General features: G+C 31.6%; 2 protein-coding genes across 3 annotated transcripts in view; both read right to left on the minus strand.

Moving 5' to 3' along the window:
• The window catches only part of js (jiangshi), a 43,756-nt gene extending 35,089 nt beyond the window's left edge, over nucleotides 1-8,667 (minus strand). The window contains exon 1 of the mRNA XM_070636513.1: nucleotides 8,586-8,667. The gene's annotated coding sequence lies outside the window, so the exon portion shown is untranslated. The remainder of the gene's footprint in view (nucleotides 1-8,585) is intronic.
• A 4,300-nt stretch (nucleotides 8,668-12,967) lies between these two features.
• Nucleotides 12,968-20,841, minus strand: part of Pif1A (PFTAIRE-interacting factor 1A) — a 62,612-nt gene continuing 54,738 nt past the window's right edge. Inside the window, exons 8-12 of one of the 2 annotated variants that reach the window (XM_070636562.1) lie at nucleotides 16,869-17,039; nucleotides 16,574-16,759; nucleotides 14,602-16,425; nucleotides 14,383-14,490; nucleotides 12,968-14,051 (exon numbers count right to left, since the gene is read on the minus strand). In XM_070636562.1, the coding sequence (XP_070492663.1) occupies nucleotides 14,022-14,051; nucleotides 14,383-14,490; nucleotides 14,602-16,425; nucleotides 16,574-16,759; nucleotides 16,869-17,039 (2,319 nt within the window). In that variant the 3' untranslated portion in view covers nucleotides 12,968-14,021. Of the gene's footprint in view, nucleotides 14,052-14,382; nucleotides 14,491-14,565; nucleotides 16,426-16,573; nucleotides 16,760-16,868; nucleotides 17,040-20,841 lie in introns of both variants that reach the window. The other variant, XM_070636561.1, reaches the window with a different exon arrangement.

A 20,841-nucleotide genomic window follows, 5' to 3' on the forward strand; every position in this document is an offset into this window, starting at 1 on the left:
CCGTGTGGCTTACTTGTTACTTGTTATATTAAAAAAAATTTCGGAATTATCAATGTTTAAATCAGATCCTACACCTCTCTTCCCTGAACATAAAAGTGAATGAATCCCATTTGCTTGCTAATGTATTAATTTCTTCTTTCAAAATCCATTAGTCACAAGATGAGAAATATAAGATAGTAATCTTTAATGTCTCTAAAATTTGTAGGCTAAATTAACCCAGATTTATTGCGGCCATAAAAATGACTTTGATTTCAACTCATTTTATATGTAGACGTTAGAATTTCTTCATTATTCGCAGAGATTATTCACCAGAATGATCATTAGTGGAGTATTCTGTCTACAATCAATTTGTTGAATGATTTATCAAGATCTCTAGTTATTCAGTTCCTAGAAAGTGCAACGGTACTTGCAACTTGATCATTTCTTTAAAGCCTTGAATAAGTTTATGAACATTCGACCTAGAATCAATATAATTTTTCAAGAACATTTCTGATTTTTAAATATGCCGTTTCAAGAAGACAAACAGCTTTCCACGTGCAGATGGCGATATTAATTCTATACACAGAAAACATTCTTAATATTCATAATTAAAAAAACAAAAACGTGTTTTATGAGAGATTCTTTAATAAATGTCCACTTGTTTAGAAAAGTTAAAAACGCATAAAATTCTTTTGTGAACAGGTTCAATAAGGAGGGATTGATATTTAAGGTGATAAAATGAGAATGTTTTTTGTAGGCAAACGTTGGGATAGCATATTATAAAATTAGCTTTATTAACTGTTAGAAACTAACTTTTGTTTTACGAATATTGAATTGTCATGTCAAGCTGATTATTAGGGAATCGTGTATCTGAATGGAAATTGATTTCATCAAACAGAAGTGCGCTTGATCGTTATTTTATACAGTGTAATGGGTTCAACAAGAACATGAAAGGACACGGTGTAGAAATGATCGAAAATCCAGTCCCAGACCAACTTGACTTTGGTCTAAGGTCAGAGTCACACTAGCTAGATGCCGGATTTCCGATAATTTCTATCACATGTGTCATCCACCATACTTTCCTAACTCTTGGACGCAATAGAATGATCCTTAAACTGCATATTTTAGAGATTCTGCTCCCTGATATTTTAGACCGAGGTTCTATTTTAAGCAAGATGATCAATTTTTTGGAGGATCTTAAAAGATCAACAAAAACCATCTTAAGGCAATAAATTGCAATTTTAATGTCTCTAGTTAATTTGCATGCTAAACAACTGTATCAGTCGTGATGGCCTTTTTTGAGCCCCGTTGTTTTACAAATTGCCTTTGACATATTCAGGAAATAATTTTTTGATTAAAAAATTCTGAGCTGTTAATCCTTTTTAAACGGTTTTTAGCAGGAATTTAAATATTTTAATCGACCTCTGACATAATCCACTATAATTAAGCCACAATCCAAATCCACAATCACTAAAAAGTCATAACGATCATAAAATGTTGCAAAATCTTTCACAATATCACCTCAAAGACATAAGCGATTATTTGATCATTAACAGAGTAATACTTTTGCTAATATCCACAACACGATCATCTGTAAAGACTGCCTACAGAGCTGCCTACAGAGCTGACCCTTTTTAATCAAATTAATTTGGCAAATTAATTTACAACAAAAAAATTATTTCAATTTTAAGTTTCGATAGCTTCGCAAAATCATTGTAAATGATATTTAAAGGTAGTTTCGTGCTGAGATGGAAAGAGAAAGAAATTGAGTCATGATTGACATTAATATATACAAATGGCGACCTTGACAATCACCAGAGAAACTGTTCAAAAGATTCACATTAACCGCAATATTAAACTCACTCCGATATCATTCAGCTTCGCATATATCATTAATTTACATAATGTGATATGGAAATGATATTCGAGACAATTTTGTAAGGGAGCAGCATTTTATCGGTAACAGAGCAACAAGTGGAGACCGTGTGATAATGAAAATTGAGATGGTAAATGGATGGACTGCTTGCTACTTCCGAGTACCTCATTATAACGTTTATAGTCGCTTTTGCCTGGTCTTTACCAATCTCAGATAGTTCAGTGGGAGGAACGTACGTCATATAGGTTGTCCACTATTTAGATAACCTATCCAAACTCCCAATGGCTCAAACTACTTGTTTCTTTATCCGACAAACGCTCAAAATGATAAATTAACGTCCGGCAATGCTCATCAACAAAAAAAAGCAAATAATAATTTATGGAACCGTCGCGTAGTATAAAATGATCTCTATTTCCGATGACATTCAAAGTCGTCTTCTTATCAAATGACATTTTGTTCGCATAAAATAGAATTGAGACATCATTATCAAGGGAAGAAAATTAATTTATTATTGAAACAATAGAATGGGCGAGGAATGTTCAAATATTTTATAGAAATATTTATTACCTAGTCAAGTGTTAACAAAAGGTTTTGGAACAATAGATGAACATCGCTGGACACAAAAATATTAATTTTCTATTTTCGATATCTAGCTTGTTTCCTCATGTAAATCATAGATTTGGTTTATGAAACTAGAGATTTGGAATTGACAATAGAGTCTTGGAAGATCTAATAATTATCACATCTATTAATTTTGTGCTTTCATGCTAAGCAGGTGAGGTGTCATGTTGTATTCAAAGATTAACGAATTATTAACACTTGCGTGAGAAGTTAATTGAGATTTTTCAATAATAACTAGACATAAACGTTGTCTTTTAGGATGTTAATCGAATTTTTACAGGATTTTAGAATTTTTAATCGCTGCTGGATGATGTAATGTGTTGTACGTGGTGTCATTTGGTTAGATATGATCACTTTTTGACTATCAGTAATCATGACACATTAATGAACTAGGAAATATTCTATTCTTCAGAACACGAACAGTGATGTTTCCAGCAGGATGCAGATCATATGAGAGTGATGGTAAGAATATACTGCTAATGGTCACTTCTGGGTGGTTCAAACAGATATTTAGAGAATTTATCAATTTTGATTAATTTTATTTGATCCCCAGATTAATATACCAAATAATTCTCTATAACAGTGGTGGACAACCTGTATTCTACGGCACACTTGCGTGTTGTCAAACATTCTTGGAAATGCCTTGAATCATATGCCATGTGCATTTTTGGTCGAAGCTAACTATCAAGGTGTGCCATGAAAAATAAAAGGTTGTCCATCACTGGTCTAAATTTTTCATCCTTTGCCAGAACCATAAAATTTCATCAAAATTTATTCAACTTTTAACAGCAACATTTCTTTTCTTTATTCTGAATGATCCCCGCCTTAAAACTGCAAATTACGGTAATCATTCTCTCATTATCCATTCTTTCATCTCAATTCTCATGTTAACTTAAAGGAACACAAACAACATTGTTTAAAATTGACAAAGCCCAATGAAATTTAAACAAACGAAAGACAAAGTCTTGAAATTGTGAATGGAAAATAAAATAAATTAAAGGAACAAAAGAAATAAAATCTAACATCCTCAATCACAGTTAATGGATAGCAAGAAGAAACGAATTTCTCAACGCATTAAACTAATTAAATATTATGATGGGTAATCTCTAGAATCAGACACAACACCATACACGATTAATTTCTTTTATGCAAATAAGTCTCAAAGCTAACAAAGATGTTTTGAAAGTTGAAAATTAAGCATCTGTGGTGTTAAGGTCATTAGAATCCATTCTTGATGTTTACGGGTTATTGGCATTTAAGAATGAACGAATATGATACTTTTGAGATAAAACTGGTGTATGAGTTAGTAGAAATGACGCGATTTTTGGTGGAGATATCCCAAATAGCACAAGTTAATCGATCGAAAATCCAGCTTGATGGCGTGTTGTATTCGGTTTAAATCCGGCATCATGCCAGAGTCACGCCGACGATGTGTCGAAATTTGGATCAATTAACCGAGCGCTATTTGGGTATCATTATGATTTAATGCTTATTATTGATTATTATGAACAAATTTAAGGTTTTTCACTTGGATTTTGAGTTTGGCGAGTAGATAAAAAACGATATAGCTAGATGAAAAGTTAATGTTCTGTGGATAACTGGTCTTAATGTGAATGAGAATTTTCTATCGATTGAGAGATTCCTTTAAACATTTTATTGCTATTTTCATCTAAAATGATAATTTCAAGTCATCAAGAATGATTTTATTTTCTATAAAATCCGATAAAAAGAGCTACTAAGTAATGATTTCAGTCTGATAACATTAATTTCTAGCAATAAATCAAACTTTACTATCATTCAAAACTAGATAGCAAATAAATGGTTTAAAATGTAGTTTTAAACTCAAAAAATCAAAAATTATCTCCAATAGATCTCAAAATTCAATAAAATATTATGAAATAAGTACTCAATTTTTTACGGGTTTCTCCGGGATTTGGTACAAAAATTTGCTCAATAAACTTTTATGAAATCAATCAGGATTTTATGGTCACGCGCTTCATTTTCTGTTAAAAAAGTTCAAAAAACCACAGAAACAAAAAAATCAATCTGAATATTCTTGAATAAATTGATTTACAGTCATCTAATTTCTATTCATTTCCTATTTATGTTTGGCTTGCTTTGTTTTTCCTTCAGTTATATTTATATGATGACATAATTGATTTACGAGATCCTCAAGCCTCATCGGTTTCATGATTTTTGAACAGTTTATGATACATCTTTCATTCTTATCTCCAATAAGGTTTAAATTTGTTTTTATAAGTCTCATCAGAATGATTTATTGATACAAAAATGTTGGATTTGTTGTAAATTCTTAATAAGAACATCCAAAATGTCACATTGATACATTTTTCATGTAATTTACCACCTGCTGCTTGTTTCATTTTTTCTCTCCAAATACAAGATGCCAATGGTGGCGGATAGAGAAGTCAACGTTACAACAAATATTTTTTTGAAAAGAAACTTGTTACAAATTTACATCAAATTTTTGGGATTTTAAAATATTTTTGACCGTTATTTTGAAGATAAATAAATTCAGTTATTTCGTGACGCAAATTCATTTCTTTTATGAATTAGATGACAGTGACGACTAAATAAACAGTGTCCATTTCGATTGCAACTTTTATAATTGGAAAAACAGCATTAATTTAATATTTTCATTTCATTAAAAAACGGTATTTAAAAATTCAAATATTTTGTTCTATAAATTTAGTACTTGAGTTCTACGTTTGTTCTAAGTATAAGGCCCTAAGTTCTAAGTATAAGGCCCTAAACTTTTCTCTCCGCCACCATTGGACAAGATGTATTTTAATTTGTTAGATAAATATTTTCCTACATTTGTGTCTCAAATCAAATTATTAAATAAGCCTGACTTGTTTATCATCTCAATCAATTCGAATTTGCATAAGAAATATGGATCATTAGGCCCAGGCACACCTTAGAATTTATATTGTATTGATTTCGATAAATATATGGAATAACATTCACTTTCAGTTTTAAATGATGATTAAGGATGATGAAATTGTATGAAATAAATTAAGGATAGATTTGAATAAGACAAAACATTATGATAGCAAACGAGTCAGATGTGAGATTTACTTCACTGAAGTAAATTAGAGCAACAACGGCTCTCGATCAATCGATTTTAACGATTGTTTGGAATCTCATCAGAAGTGATTTTTAGATCTTAATTTATATATTTCTAATAACCATAAAAGCTTCAAATCGACGAGAATAGCAAAAGTATTAAACACCGATGAGAAATACATTTAGATACGTGATCGACTATCAAAAAATATCGTCATAAAGAAGCAATCGACAGAATTAAATGTCAAAAAATCTTGTTTCAGCAGCGATCTAATTTGTGTGGAACGTCAACAAATAAAGACAGAAAATCTTTACGGTAATATCATATGTTCTCTTATCGAGCATTGATATCAAATGAGTGCTATCATATTTTATGGAATGTGCTTTATTTTGATGTCTTTTTGATCTGATTCCATCTCTTTGTGTTCCTTCAAAATTAAACTGATCTATTTGTGATTTTTCAGCCAAAATAGTGACGTTAACATGATCATAAATTTGTATCAAGGCTTATTTAATGATGATTTCTCAAAAAACGTGGATCTGTTTACAAATAAAAAGGAGTGACGGAAGGCTAATTGAATATTTTATAGAAAGGCCTAATAAAATGTCTGATGATAATCTCGTAAATTTGTTGTCAAAGTGAATCCATCAAAGCTAGATTTAGACATTGTGAATTTTTATTATGTATGATTGTAAAATGCAAAAATTTTAAGCCAAATTAGAGCAGTCTTGAAAAATGTTAAAGTTAGTCGGTTTAGTCATAAAATAATTTTATGTCCGACTTCTTTGAAAAGATATGATTTTAGGGTCATTTACTTATATGCAGTATATCAAGCAGGGTTTGTCCAAAATTGCTGGGATGCAGCGTTGGACGAACCATAAGGCTCAATCGCAATCTGCAGAGCTGTGATTCTTGGCCCTTACCAGTGATCCTTCCTTGAACCCTAATTTCATGGTTCACACTAATCTTTGTGCCACGACACACAAAATTGCCTCTTTTATTTTTAAGACCGTAACGTAAGAAAAAGTTTGTCCACAACTTCATTGACGTTTTGAGAATATTTAATCACCCTCAGGTCAAGCATCCTTGACAACACAGGCGACTTTTTTTTCTGCATATTTAACAAAATTTTAACACGACGAAAAATATTCTTAAGAGATGAAATATTTAGATTCAATAACATATATGAAAACGTGATGCCGCAAGCATATGCAAGAAATTTAATTCTTGAGTTCAAAATATTATTCAGAAGAAAATTAAAAAGAAGTTCAACGCTTTGATATTTTAAAATCCAATTAATAATGCCACGGGAATTAGACTGACTGCGCTTGTGTGAATCAAAGAAAAAAAGCTGAATGAGGATATTAATTTTTTGGTGAAATATTGTAGAATTTGCATTATGTCATTGATAAGGAAGATAATAAGCAGATTAAGCTATTTTTGGGATTTAACTTGACTATTTTAAACTGGTTTGGGATAGTATTTTTGTAACCAAAATCTCTGCTGTTCAACAAAAAAAAGTTTGAGGAGTTTCAAGAATTTAAATGTCTTCCTTAATTTATTTAAAAGCTTTCAGCTGTGTCTGAAATGCAAATTATTGCATTTACAATTTTTATCATTTTTTTCTTTATTTATTTGCAAATTTTTTCTCAAAAAATTACATAAATAACTACAAATCTGCACAAATTTACAGCCTGAATTCAAATTTCTACAGCACTGATAAATATATACTTCATAACTTAATATTCAGCCAATAAACTGTAATAATTTATTGATAATGACAGACCATTTGAGTGTAACGCCAAAACTCATTTTCGATTGCCTCAAAGTATGAGAATTATGGTAAAAATTATTAATATTGAACCTCCAACACTTTTCAAATTTATCCTAAGAATGAATTAGTCACGACAAAGCTCTTATCCCGAGCGACACAAATTAGGAAGACTCCACTAAGTTACTCTATAGACTCCGTTAAATCTCTTTTATTAACACTAAATGGGAGCTGCCTAAATTCGACGTGAGCCTTTAGGGTTCCGTCGCGGATCTTTTTGCATTTATGTCGCTCGGGTTTGGAAATATTTTGTAAATTTCCTGTTATTGTTGATTGCTGATAAAAAATTAATATTCATAGTCTTATATCCTCCTTAATTGGAATATTCTTGTTTCTGATAAAGTTGAGGCACTGAGAAACTAGAGCACTATTTTGTGAATAAATATCGTAAAATTTTAACTTTTTTCTCCATTCTTTGGAGTTTAAAATGCTTTTTATAGAGGTAAGAGATTACATAATCATCAAAATCATTTAAATTTCTTGAGAACTAAGCACGTTTGAGATAAGAAAGAAGATTGAAAAATTCACGTTTTTTTGGGATGAATTAAGAAGTTTTTAGAATATTTCTAGAAATTAAAAAAATCAAGGTTTGGGCACTTTTTAAATTTTTAAAAGAATTTGAAATTTGAATTTTTTTGATTTTTACAAATTTTGATTTTTTTAAAATTTTGAATTTTTTTTACTCAAATTTGAAATTGACTGTTGTGAAATTTTAAAGAATCCACAAAAATCTAAAGCATGCCAAAAAAAATCATGACCCAAAATATTCACGACTTATTTATTTTTTCCTCCAAAAATCTTACGAATGATTGAGCACTTTTTGAGAAGAGATGCTCGACAAACATCAAATGAAAGTGAAATTATATATATTTTTTGAAGATCGAGGATGAACGAAAAGTTCAAGTAAGCTACTCAGACTTGATTTTGTTTTAAAATCTCCACCCACAGACACTTGTAACAAAAATATTTTTCTAGCATTTTTTGATCAAACGTCACGAGCCATTTGTGAAAATACAAACTTGACAAAATCACCAATTTTATTGTCTTTTTGGAATAAAAAAAAATTAATCTAATAAATCAGCATATATTCTTGATTTTTTTTTCTTCAAAAAACCCAATCAATGTCCACAAAAAACTAACTTCCAATCACACAAATACACAAAAAAATTCTAAAATGCAAATAAGTTTATTACTTCACTTTAAGATCCGACTTAGATTTCAAAAAAATACCGCACCGATCCGAATTTTCGATGCTATTCAATTGAAAATCTTTTTGCAACTGAAACATCTCGTCTTAAATTTTTTTTCTTATTTCATTGTGCACAGCACACAGCACTCACACATGTCTCATCTCAATTTCGTAAGAGCTTTTTGTGCTTTGTTTTTCTTTCGTGCTGTGTTGTGCTGTCTTCATGCGAAGAGAAAAAGAAATGTCTACAAAAACAGCATCCAAGTGTAGTGCGACATGCATAGTTTGTTGCTGTGTTGTGTGGTATTTGGAGATGTGGAATACGCTGTTGCTGTATATGTGATGTGTTGAATGAGAAAGAAGAACATCACAAGACAGAAAATGAATAAGAAAGATGTGAATGAAAAAGAAAGATTTAAATGATGGAACAGGAAGGTAGAAAGAAGAAATTGTGAGTGGTTATAAACACGTGGATATGTGCAATAGATTATTGTGTTGAATTTTGATGAAATTATGACAAAACATTGAGCATCTTATTTTATGATATATTTTGATTAATTCAATTCGAGACAGCATTAATCACAAAAACATTAAATTAGAACTATTGTTATCAAATATACAGCCATCCACTTTAGCAGCAATGGCGTACCAGTTAGAGCATCGGTCTACCGACCCTAGAACTCGTGTTCGATCCCATGCATTTTCACGATCGGGTGCATTTTCACTGTACCCCATAATTGTAGCCTTTGAGTTTCAAGCAATAAATCTTTCATTTTATACAAATAAGAAGTAAAGCAAGCACAATGACATTATTGACATCCAATTTGCATAAATCAAAATTGAAACATAAGGTCATGCTAACAGAGTTCAATCTTAAATTTATTTACTTGCTCTGAATTCCATCTTCAAAAGTAAATATTTCTACTAATTAAGTCTTGGCCAAAGTCAAGTGCTGTAGCAATGATCATAAAATATTTTGATTTATTCTTCAAATATTTCTTTCTAAATTCAAAAAGTCAGTGTCACTATGAAATCAATTTCATGAGACTTTAGCATCAAAAATTTGTTTCACTAAATTTAAATTTGAATCCACAGTCGTCATGTGATGAAACGGTTCACATTATAGAAATTTTGCAAATAGAATTCCAACAAGTAAATAAAATAGTTTTAATTTAAAATTCATGCTGGTTTCTGTGTTGTGGATGCACTTTTACAGTGGTGGACAACCTTTTATTTTTTAAGGCACACTTTGGTGGTTAGCCACGAACAACACACGGTATATAGTTTATGGCATTTTTGGCTGCTTAATAATGTACCGCAGCACGCAGGTTGCCCATGACTGCATTCTTAGAAATGTCTACCATCACATCTTGGTGGGTATCTCCATTATTTTAGCTGGAGATGTTCGGCAGTTGAAATTTGCTTGCCGAGCAGCTTCTTCAAGGCTTGACTTTTGAATTCTTAGCATTTTGTCCAATAAGTAAATGCACGGCTGAACTGGATTACTTTTTTCTAAATTTCGATGCTAATTTATGTATTCAGTAACAAATTTCCATCTAAAGCCGGCTACATTAATGCTAAATGCCAATGTAAACTATACAGATTCTCTGTAATATTATTTAATATTCCATGCCTATAGCACTTCTTCTCAATCATTTGCAGTAAGTCGTTCTTGCACAAAAAATAAAAACAATTTTTCTCTAATTAAATCAGTCTGAATTTGCTTTTGTGAGCTGAATTTAATTTTATTGCAACAATAATAATTGATTTTAATGCTTTAAGTATGTTTTTTCTAACTGTATAAGTCATTTATGAGATGTTTTGTAAATAATATTGTATTTGAAATGTCACATGATGTTCCTCTCGAACAATTCAATGTGAAGAAATGAAGAAATAAAGAATTTCTGCTGTTTTCCTTGTCTTTGTCATTTCGAGTGTCATTTTGAATAATTTCTTATAAGCTCTCGAAGATGTGCATAATAGGATAGAGTTGTGGTAGGTAACCTGTGAGCCGCGGTACATTTGTGTGCCATCAAAAGTCTTTGAAAATGCCATGAACCGTATGCCGTGTGCGATTTTAGTCGAGGCTTGTCAACACAGGTGCCACGAAAAATAACATGTTCCTCAGCACTGTTATAGAGACTATTTGGAATTGGTTAAACATCAAAAAAATACTTGATTTGAAAAAGTATAGAGATGTCATCTAGAGATTTTAAGGAGTTGCATTAGATGCTTCTTGGTGGGCTTTGAGAGGTATAGAAATATTGAATTGGTTTCTATGAATCTCGTCTTATTTCTGTGACTAATGGATGCAATTAAAATTCATTAATTAAGTATTAATTACTTATTTGCATTCTGAATTGTTAAATGTCTTTATTTAATTGTTCATCTTTGAGTAGAAATTGAACTTACAACTTTCATTCATATTGATTTCTTCCGAATATCACCTAAATCCGCGCCAGAGACGGCTAGACTCTGACTTTGTACTGGATTCAATTTAAATTCAGCACAATGCTAAGCTATATAAAGTTTGTATCCAATAGCCGTTTCGTGTGAGAATGGAATATTCTTATATCCAATCGTCCATCTTAATCATTTGATTTCCGGCTATATGTAAATCAACATTATCCACATAACCACGTCATTTGATTGAATCTTTTGTGTATAAAAAAAATAATTTCAATGTCTAATCCTTGAAAATCAATATCATCTTTAGTATGTTGCTACCCGTTACTACATTTTTCGTTACAATTCTAAATAGGAAGAAGTGGTTTCTACATAAATCAGAAATCTTCAAATACTTCAATTAAACAGATAAATGAGCTGCATTCAATTTCTAAATATCAACAACTTTTCATCTGAACAGCATATTCAGCCAAACCGCAAACAGAAAAAAATATTTCAAGTTCATAAAAATAATTTGCAGCATTAGAAGAAAGCTCACTCCAGGGTAAAAAAAACGAAGTTAAACTACCGCATTCTATGCCGTCAACATTTGACCTGAACTGTTTGTAAGAAGAATTCAAACCTGATTTGTTCTGCATTGCGATTATTTAAGGCGTCAACCGACAAGGTTAATAAGTTTCATCAATTAATTTCCAGTTGTGGATTCTAAAAGTTTCCTTATAATATTTTTTGCTGTTCCTCTTTCTACATATTATATCATTTGATTGAGTATCATCAATTTTTTGTGGTTTAATTTTGTAATATTTGAATTACAAAGTAATATTACTGTATCGAACAAATTTTTTTGAAAGTAAGTATTGCATAGATTAGTTTAAATATCAATATTTAATCTGATTTCAGTACTCACGTCTTTAAGTCTTCAATATTATTTTTTTGGATGTATTCTACATATTAAAACTCAAGGTAGATAAATAAATGAACTTTTTTTTCTGTGGAATGTTAATACTAAAGAGTATGGGATGAAGTAAGTTTAATTGAAAATTGTTATTGGTTTCAATTAAAAAATTGGATGTCATTTAAAAGACTTTCAGTATTAAAAATAATTCGAATTATCGTTTAGTTAACTAAATACTTGCGAGGGTAATATGCAGTGTAAAAGTGTAAGGCAATATATCTATATAGTCTTTGAAGGGCCCAGCATTATGAACTGGAGGCACTGCGATTTAAATCTGTTGTACCGCACACTTTAGAGCACGTAACGTCAACGCTCTACCATTTAGACCATTAATGCCATTTCACCGTAGTACAATACTATGGAAGCTTTTAAATGAGAAATTGATTTAAAACAAGAAGATGAGCTAGCAGTGATTCTGTTTAACAGAGCGCCCTGCAAAGCGGCTGAAGGAGTCTTTAGGAGAGCAAAGTTGGACTTGAATGGTACAATTTTTTTTAAATCAACACAACTGCTTGGGTTTGCTAACGATGTAGACAATGTGGGCAAAAACATCACATCTATTACCAACAAATAATCTAGAATGGAGGCCAACATATTAGGGCTTAGACTAAATGATGACAAAATGAAATTACTCATGGATGTCGCTTTAGAGAGGCCAGAAACTTTGTCTGCATGCACCTAGTCATTGGGGATAAGAGATTTGAATCAATGATTTTGTATACCTAGAATCAACTATACTAACATGTCCCCTTCCTGAACGCTAAGAACGACTTGCTATTATGCTATCATGACTAATAAGTTTTATTAAAATTTTTGCGTAACTTTTGATTTATAAACTTTAGCTATCATCCGGAAATTTAGAGTTTTAGAGCTTAAATGGTGCAAAGGCAAAGATTCACAGATATCAACACTGAATTGTATATCCGAACAGAAACACTCTGAAATATAAAAATGTAAAAAAATATTTTAGCAAGAACTTCACCTAATACAAAAATAGTCAGCATAATAAATAAATTCAAATCAAGTGCTTTTTCTCTCAACATCTCTTTTATTTATTACAATTTTTTTCTGTTAGTAAAATTTTCTACATAAATTTAAATTTTTTTTACAAAACTTTTTATTTCTCTCAACTTTAAAAAACTTACAATTCTTGTAAAAAAGCTCTTGTTTTCTCTTCTCGCAAAGCTCTTATTTGAATTTTAAAAGTTCGTTTAAATTTTTTGAACTTGAAGTTTATTTTTTCATTAAAATCTTTAATTTTTTGAACATACAATTTTCACTTATTGAATATAAAATTATTTTTCGAAACCTAGTGGAAATTGGCTGTAAATCTTCGAATTTTTGTATATAAAAATCATTGTTTCATAAATTCTAAAACTTGAAAGTTTATCCCAATATATCCACCAAAACACCCATGTCAACGGTCATAAATGCAAGTGGCTCAATTATTGGGTTTCGAGAAACTTTCATTATAGATCTTACAGCTTATCACTAGGCTAAAATTATTAGTATTTGAATAAAATTTTTGTAATTACCATAACAACTAAAATCAGGACTAGATTGCCACAAATATAAGGGAATTAAAAAATTTCATACCAAATTAACGGGATTATCTAATAAAGGATATTATAGGCAGACACATGATGTGCCTTAAAATTTTGATTTTTTTTTCTATTTTTTCATCACCATTAAAATTATTACAAAAAGTATTTGTCGTTCTGTCTCTAAGTCATGTGTGTCTCCTACACATCATATTACTTCATTCAGACTATACAAAGCTACATATTCGGCTCACTTATTGTCTCGTTATAAATGCCACTTTATTATTTTCTTAATTTACGTTCCTCTTCTTTTCTCGTCAACATCGAAAAACAGCCATTCGTGCTAACACATCGATGGTGTCAAATTGTCAATAAAATTGTAGAAAAGAATATTAAAAATCGGAAGCCAATTGTCATCGTCAATTTTCATCTCATTGTTGGTTTTATTTCTCACTATTTGGTTTGATGAATGAGCTTGTCATTCCGTCTCATTATAGGATGTACTAATAGCTATGCGAATTTGAGTCTATCTCGTCTTTCACACCCATTTTGCGAACTTTTGACGTGCCTATTAAGAAGAAATAGATGTGAATTATATAATAGAATAAAGTAAGTACTTTTGTGAAATTTATGTATATTATGACTTTTCTTCATTAATTCAGTAACGTTTAGTTCCAACAGTAAAGGATCAAGTGAAGTGCTCAAGAACAAATTACTCATGTCGACCAAGTTGCTGCCATATGATGTCTAAGTGGCAATTTTCATGACTACCATTAAAAACACGTGCTGGTCGGGCTAGAAACCTTATTTTCACAAAAGCTGTAAAATCTTTGTTTTTTCACTGACTCCAAAAACGTAACTCACTTAATATCGAATTTCATCTTGCCCATATCACTTACCTCTTCAACAAAAGATTTCTTTACAGGTACAAATCCGTTATTTTCAGCATTTGAAATGATACAGTCAGCAAGACTCTTGATTTCTCTCTTCTGCTCAAAGTTGTGGTTCTAGAATTCATACAAAAAAGAAAGAAATTTGCAAATTAAGAACTGCTTACTAAAATACTTGACAATTGTGCTTACATAATATTCACTCTGTAAATGTTCACAGGAACCTACCTCAAACTTCTCAATGGCATCGGCAAAAGCACTTCTTTCAATGGGAATAACTGTCTTCTGTCTTGGCATAATCGTGGGTTTTTGGTTCAATTCTTGTGCTAATGATCGCACTTGTGTATTATTTACAGAACGCAATGGTCTTAATGGCTTGTGAATTGCATTGCTATTATTTTGTTGTGATTTCGTTTCCAATTCATCGATAAGCTCTTGAATACGATTTTTATCACCGACTCGATATGACTCGAGTTCAATAATTCTTCGTTCCAATGTCTCCACTTCCTCTTTCAATTCCCCATTTGTCACTTCGAAATTTTTGAGCTCTTTGTGCATTTTTTGTAACTGTCGTTTGAGAAGGTTTTGTTCATTTTTATGTGCAGTTTCATTTTCTTTCAATGCATTCCTAACAACCGTGAGATCTTCTTCAGCTCGTCTCAATTTACGTTTCTCTTTCTCAAGTGCATCAGCTAACGGTCCATTAATATAGGCTTGAAGTTTCTGATATTCATCTTTTGAATTACTCAATTCTTCATACAATTCAGAATTTTTCTTCTGTTGTTCCTTTAATTCACGACTTAATTTACCAGCACGGTTCTTGAGCTGATATTCATTATCTTCTAATGCCGCTATGCGTTCATGAGCATCTTCCGTATCTCTAATTAATCGCTTTTCAAGCTGTTGAATTTTTGATCTTAAATTCACTTCCATTTTCTCGTAATGAGCAATTTTATCTTTGTACTCTTTCTCCATTTGTGCCCACAAGTTGTCAGCATTCTCGAGTGTCTCCTGATATGCACGATTGAGGTCATTTATGTTTTGCGTCAGCTGTCGTTCACGTGCCTGTGATTCAAGCAATTTCTTGTGGATCGGATGATCATTTGGTATCTCAATGTGAGACAGTGAAGCTGGTTTTGATGACTTGACCATCAATGGCATTTGAATCTTTTTCATTTTCCACATTTGGAAGAGTGCCACGGCAGGAATGAAGGATTGTGATATGACAAGGCGACGTTTAAGTTCAATTTCATTTGTTTCTAAAGCCTTAATCCTTTCTTCACATCCTTGAAGACATTCCTCGAGGTATTCAACACTGTCACGTGCTTCATCATATTTCTCTTGATAGTTCATCTTGCTCATTTCAAGCTCTGAATTTCTTTGAGTCATGACCTCATAATCTTCTTCAAGTTTCTGCCAGCGAAGTCTTGTCTCATTTTCAATCTCTTCCAATTCACAATTTGCCTCTTCGAGTTCCAAATTCTTCTCTTCCAATTTCATTAACGAATCCTCGAGAATATTCAGTCTCGATTCCAATTGTGTCTCACGTTCGAGACGTCTCGATAAGATCTTCATCTGCTCATCGCCACAGCTCTCATAGACTTGTAATTTACCTTCAAGCATCTTCATTCGTTCCTCATAAAATGTAAGGTGTCGTCGCTCAATGGCATCAAAGCCCGTTGACATCACTTGAGCTGAGTTTTTGGAGACGCTTGATGTCGACTCTTCCACTTTCTTTCTGAAACGGTTGAGTTTCTCAATTTCGGCATATAGTTCGGCATTTGTCTGTTGTAATTCATCATCAAGTGATACTGTTTGGGTCTCTTGGGTCACAAGATTATGATCCTCAAAAGTTTCTTTCTTTGGCTCGGCAATTGCCTTCGTATTTTGTGTTGTTGTATATGGTTGTACTGTGGCGATCATCTTTTGATGCTTTGGTGGTGATGATGATGCTACTGACGCGGTAGACTGTTGTGATTGGCTATTAAAATTTTGTATTGACGGTGGCAATATTGGTTCTGGAATTTTTGATGGTGATGTTTTGATTTTGTCCTGAAAAAAATAAATTGGCATGAGCTAAATAAAATTCGCAATTTCAATTCCCACTAGGCGGAAAATTGACCAAATTCAATTTTAAATATTTAGGTCAAAAGTCTAATTTTCTAAACTAAGAAAAGAATTTTTCGTCATGTCATCTTACCATTGAATAATCCATAGATGAAAAATCATCACCAATAATACTCTGTTCATGAGACAATGCCTCCAAGCTATTTAATAGCATTAACATTTGTGAGAAACAAAGTTTATCATCGTCATTATAGAATGATCTCTTCGACATCTTTATAATGTGCGCACGCATATCATCTGTTGGTAATTGATCCATTAGCTATGGAAAGAAAAGTTGAAAAAAAAGATGATAAATGGGTCAGCAAGCGGTAAATATTTAATTGAAAATATAAAATAATAGATATGTAAAATTGGAAAAGAAAAATTACCGAAATTGAGCATGGTGACACGCTCTGGTGATCGTCTAAATGGTGACTGTTTGGTGATGTGATGCCCGAATCAGATGACATTGTCATCATCATTAAATCGTCTGATTCCTTCTCACGCCAGCAATTGCAAGTGTCTTTTGAGTCTGGTGTTAAATTACTACGTAGTGACCACTGTAAAAATTAAGAGATTTGGGGAATTAAACATAAAGCTTAAGTCATAAACATGTTCTTTAAGTAATCGGTAAAAGTAGTACAAAATAACGACAAAGAAGTAAAGTTTATGATAGCTTACAGTAGAAGCTAGTGATTTTTCATGATTTGTCCTAAAAACTAAGTCAGCGAGAGCTTAACGAAACACTTGAAAAGTCAGCTTAAAAAAATTGTCAACCTCGATAGAAAGTTGTCTAAAAATTTAATTGTGGATTATGTAAAAAAATGTGTGCTGAAATTGAAAGATGTAGTTGATCAAAGTGGAGCTCAGTTGAATGAACTGTTGAGAGGTTTAGTTATGATTTGTGCCAAATTAATGTCAATAATATGTTGAAAGATCGAATGTTTGATGAAATAGAATTCAAAGTTCCAGACAGAACTGGAACAGAAGGGTAGAACCCGCTTTAAACGTTTGTCTGCGCGTCAATGTGACCTTTTGTAGACCAGACAAGAAAATCAGTATATAAGGTTTGAAATCAAACGTAATCAAATGAAATCTCATCAAATTTGACTAACTATGTGCTCTTAAAAATGACCATTTAAGTTATAAGCACAACTCTGCATAGTCTCATTTCATAATAACTTATATTGATTTGTGTGTCATAAAAAAGTGTTTTAATGGATTTCAAAATCAACTTGTAAATACAACAATATAGCTGAACAATAAACAGTAAATGCTAGACGAGACAGGCACACATTTAATAACTGATGTTGAAAGAAGTATAAACAGAATGATGAAAAATGAGAATTCTTCAATCGTGCACTTAAAAAACTAAATTTTCTTATAGTTATTGTACTAGAAAGAAAGAAAATAATGAATTTTCTATAGCACAGTCACACATAGTAAGTCAAAATGAAAAAGACATAGAGACTCAGAGGATAATAAGAGAACCCGATGGCAATAAAAGCGAGATCGACGAGAAGAGAATGATTCATAAACAGGTTAATCTGCGGCATTACACATGTGCATGCTTGTTAGCGTCATTTTACAGAATTTATCGAGGTCTGACTGTCTGATTGACTAATTGTCTGTTATTATGACACAAATGAGTTTTAAGACAAACAAAGATTTTTAATTTTCAGCTTAAAGTTTAAGTCGTAGGTGTTTACTACATAAATCATGTTTCTAGATTAATTTGAGGTTAATTACAGACATTAAGCTATAAAAATTGTAAAACTGATGTCTTTTATGAAGAAATGATCGATGGTAATTGTTTGCATTGCTATGCAAATTTGATGACCCTTGGAGTTCAAGGTATGCAACTTCGTTTTTGCATATTTTATTGACTGATTTTTAAAGTGGCTTTCGATTTTTAATAGACAGTTAAGGCACAATCTCGAGTAGATCAAAATGATTACCCGAAATTCGGCACCAGGTCAGTGACTCTGGCATGGTGAAGAATATAAAATGAATATTGCATAAATTCAGAGTGTGCCTCAGCACACAAGTTGCCCATCACTTTATTAAAACGATAAACTGCGCCTTCTTTCTATTCACTTCTAAAACCACCATCAAACTCACAACAATTCTGTAGTTTATTTTTGTTTTCATTCTCTCAGCACGATTCTTTCATAAAATGCTCTATGGCATGCTCACTAAATAGTATTTTTTCTATGGTTTGTTAGATGGACATTGAGACATTGTGGTTCTAGAATTACATTTGCAAATACAAAAGGCAGAAATAATAAAAAAAATTTAATGTTTATGCTGCAATTGCGCCACACACGGGCTAATTTTGCGGAACAAAAGACTAGCAAAACTTATATTTAAGTTAAAAGTTACGAAAAAAAAATAAATATAAAGAATTGACCCTGAAATAATTGAAACGTACTTTTTGGCGCAACATTTCGATATTAATTGAAGCTTATTCTGAGTCGTTTTATTTTTATTATGAGTCATCAACCTGTATGGAGTGCGGCACAATAGATCGCGATCTTTATGAAATGTAAGAAAAAATAATAATTCTCAACTAAAACGTGCTGTTGGTTTCTGTCTTATTCGAGCATTTAAGTCTTTCCCTTTTATGCCTCGTTCTTGTTCTCATTCTTATTCACGTTCCGTCGTCTTCCCGAAATTTGAAATAACGTTTTTTTCTTTGTTATTATTAATGTTCGCACTTTTTGTGCCTTGTGGGGATTTTGTTTTTCTCAAAGAGTTGAACTTTCAATGCATGTGGTTTAAGCTACACCTAGCTTAGCTCTAACATGCACCAGTCTCACTTTTACGAGGTAGAAACCACCAATAATAGCCACATAATAGGACGGAGTCAAATGAGGCTCTGGTTAAAACAGGCTATGTTGACCTAGCAAGCTACCATCCTAAACTACAAGCTAAGTTCTAAGTCACTTCCTTATAAGACACAAAAAAAGTCGTCTCGCATTTCAATAAATTATTAAGTTAAATAATAATTAACAAAATTCAATCCAAATTCCTTCAATCTACACAACACATGAATCCGTCATTAATTATTAATGGTAACCGATTGTTGAACTTATTAACTCAAAAACATGGCAATTTGCAGTATGTTTGATTGGTTATTTCGCACTAAATTTGATTTATATATTTTTCAAGTCATGAAACACGGAAACCATTCAAGCAAAAACATGAAGATGACTTTTTGCACTTAAAACTAGTCGGATAAAAATGGTTAAGTAATATTCAAGAGCTACATGATGATGATGACCTGATGGTGATGATTTGTTGCTAACATTTGAAAAAATGTCTTCCGATTTCTTTCTTTTCTTCTTCATCATCATGCAATGAGCACGGGAAGTCAATCAAGTGTGTAAATAAATTCAATTAAAATAGAAATACAAATAATAATTACTTAATTTTTATTAAATGAGATGGAACGAATTAATTTTTGGGTCTATCAGCATGATTTAATTGACTTACAATTCCTTCAACGCTGAACGTTTTGCGTTTGTAAATTTTGTGTAAACATTAAAATATTTTTAACACTTTTTTTTGGGAATTTGGAGTGTTAGAGGTAAAAGAACTGTAATTTACTGTTAAAATATACTTGCAATTAAGCAGGTCTTTAAGTTCATCTTAAAAACTACTAGACCATATCTGATTCTCGAGATCTCGAGTCCCATTCAGCCAACCAGACAGCTAGCCAGTCAGACGCCTGAACATAGTGACTTATTAAGCGCTCTTTTTACAAAAATTCGTAAAAAATATTTCGTTTTAATTTAAATCAAAATTTTATATGAAAGGCAGCTAAAACATTAAAGATCGAATTTTAGTAGTCACGACATTCAATTCATCATCTGACTATATTTAGAAATTTTTAAAAGTCTTTCCTAATGACACATATTTTGGCGAATTGAATTACCATAATCATTTAATTGACGCTTTGGTTGATAACCTAGTTCATATTCACGACATTAAAATAAAATTTGATATGGCAAAAAATGCTCAAAATGCAATAAAATTAAAACAATTTATTGATTGGAAAAATGGTCATCATTAAGGCTAATTTATTGTGACATAAAAATTATTTAAATGGTTATGAATTTTTTAAGCAAAAGGGAAAGTTTGAATTTGGTTTGAATGGATATTGAATTTACTTGAAAGTTTTCGTTTGAATTTTGTATGCTTCATTAATAGAAATGGGGTAGGGTAAGCTGTTATCTCTAATTTTAGATTTAGAACTTACAAGTTTGAATAGCATAAGTCCAATAATCGATCCAAAAACCAGTTTCAGGGCGGTGTAACTCTGAATTGGTGAAGGATTCGATTTTAAAGGGGTCGATTTAT

This window comes from Chironomus tepperi, unplaced genomic scaffold (assembly GCF_022539635.2).
Source record: "Chironomus tepperi strain 1889 unplaced genomic scaffold, CSIRO-AGI_Ctep_v1 contig_128, whole genome shotgun sequence".
Classification (NCBI taxonomy): Eukaryota; Metazoa; Arthropoda; class Insecta; order Diptera; family Chironomidae; genus Chironomus; species Chironomus tepperi.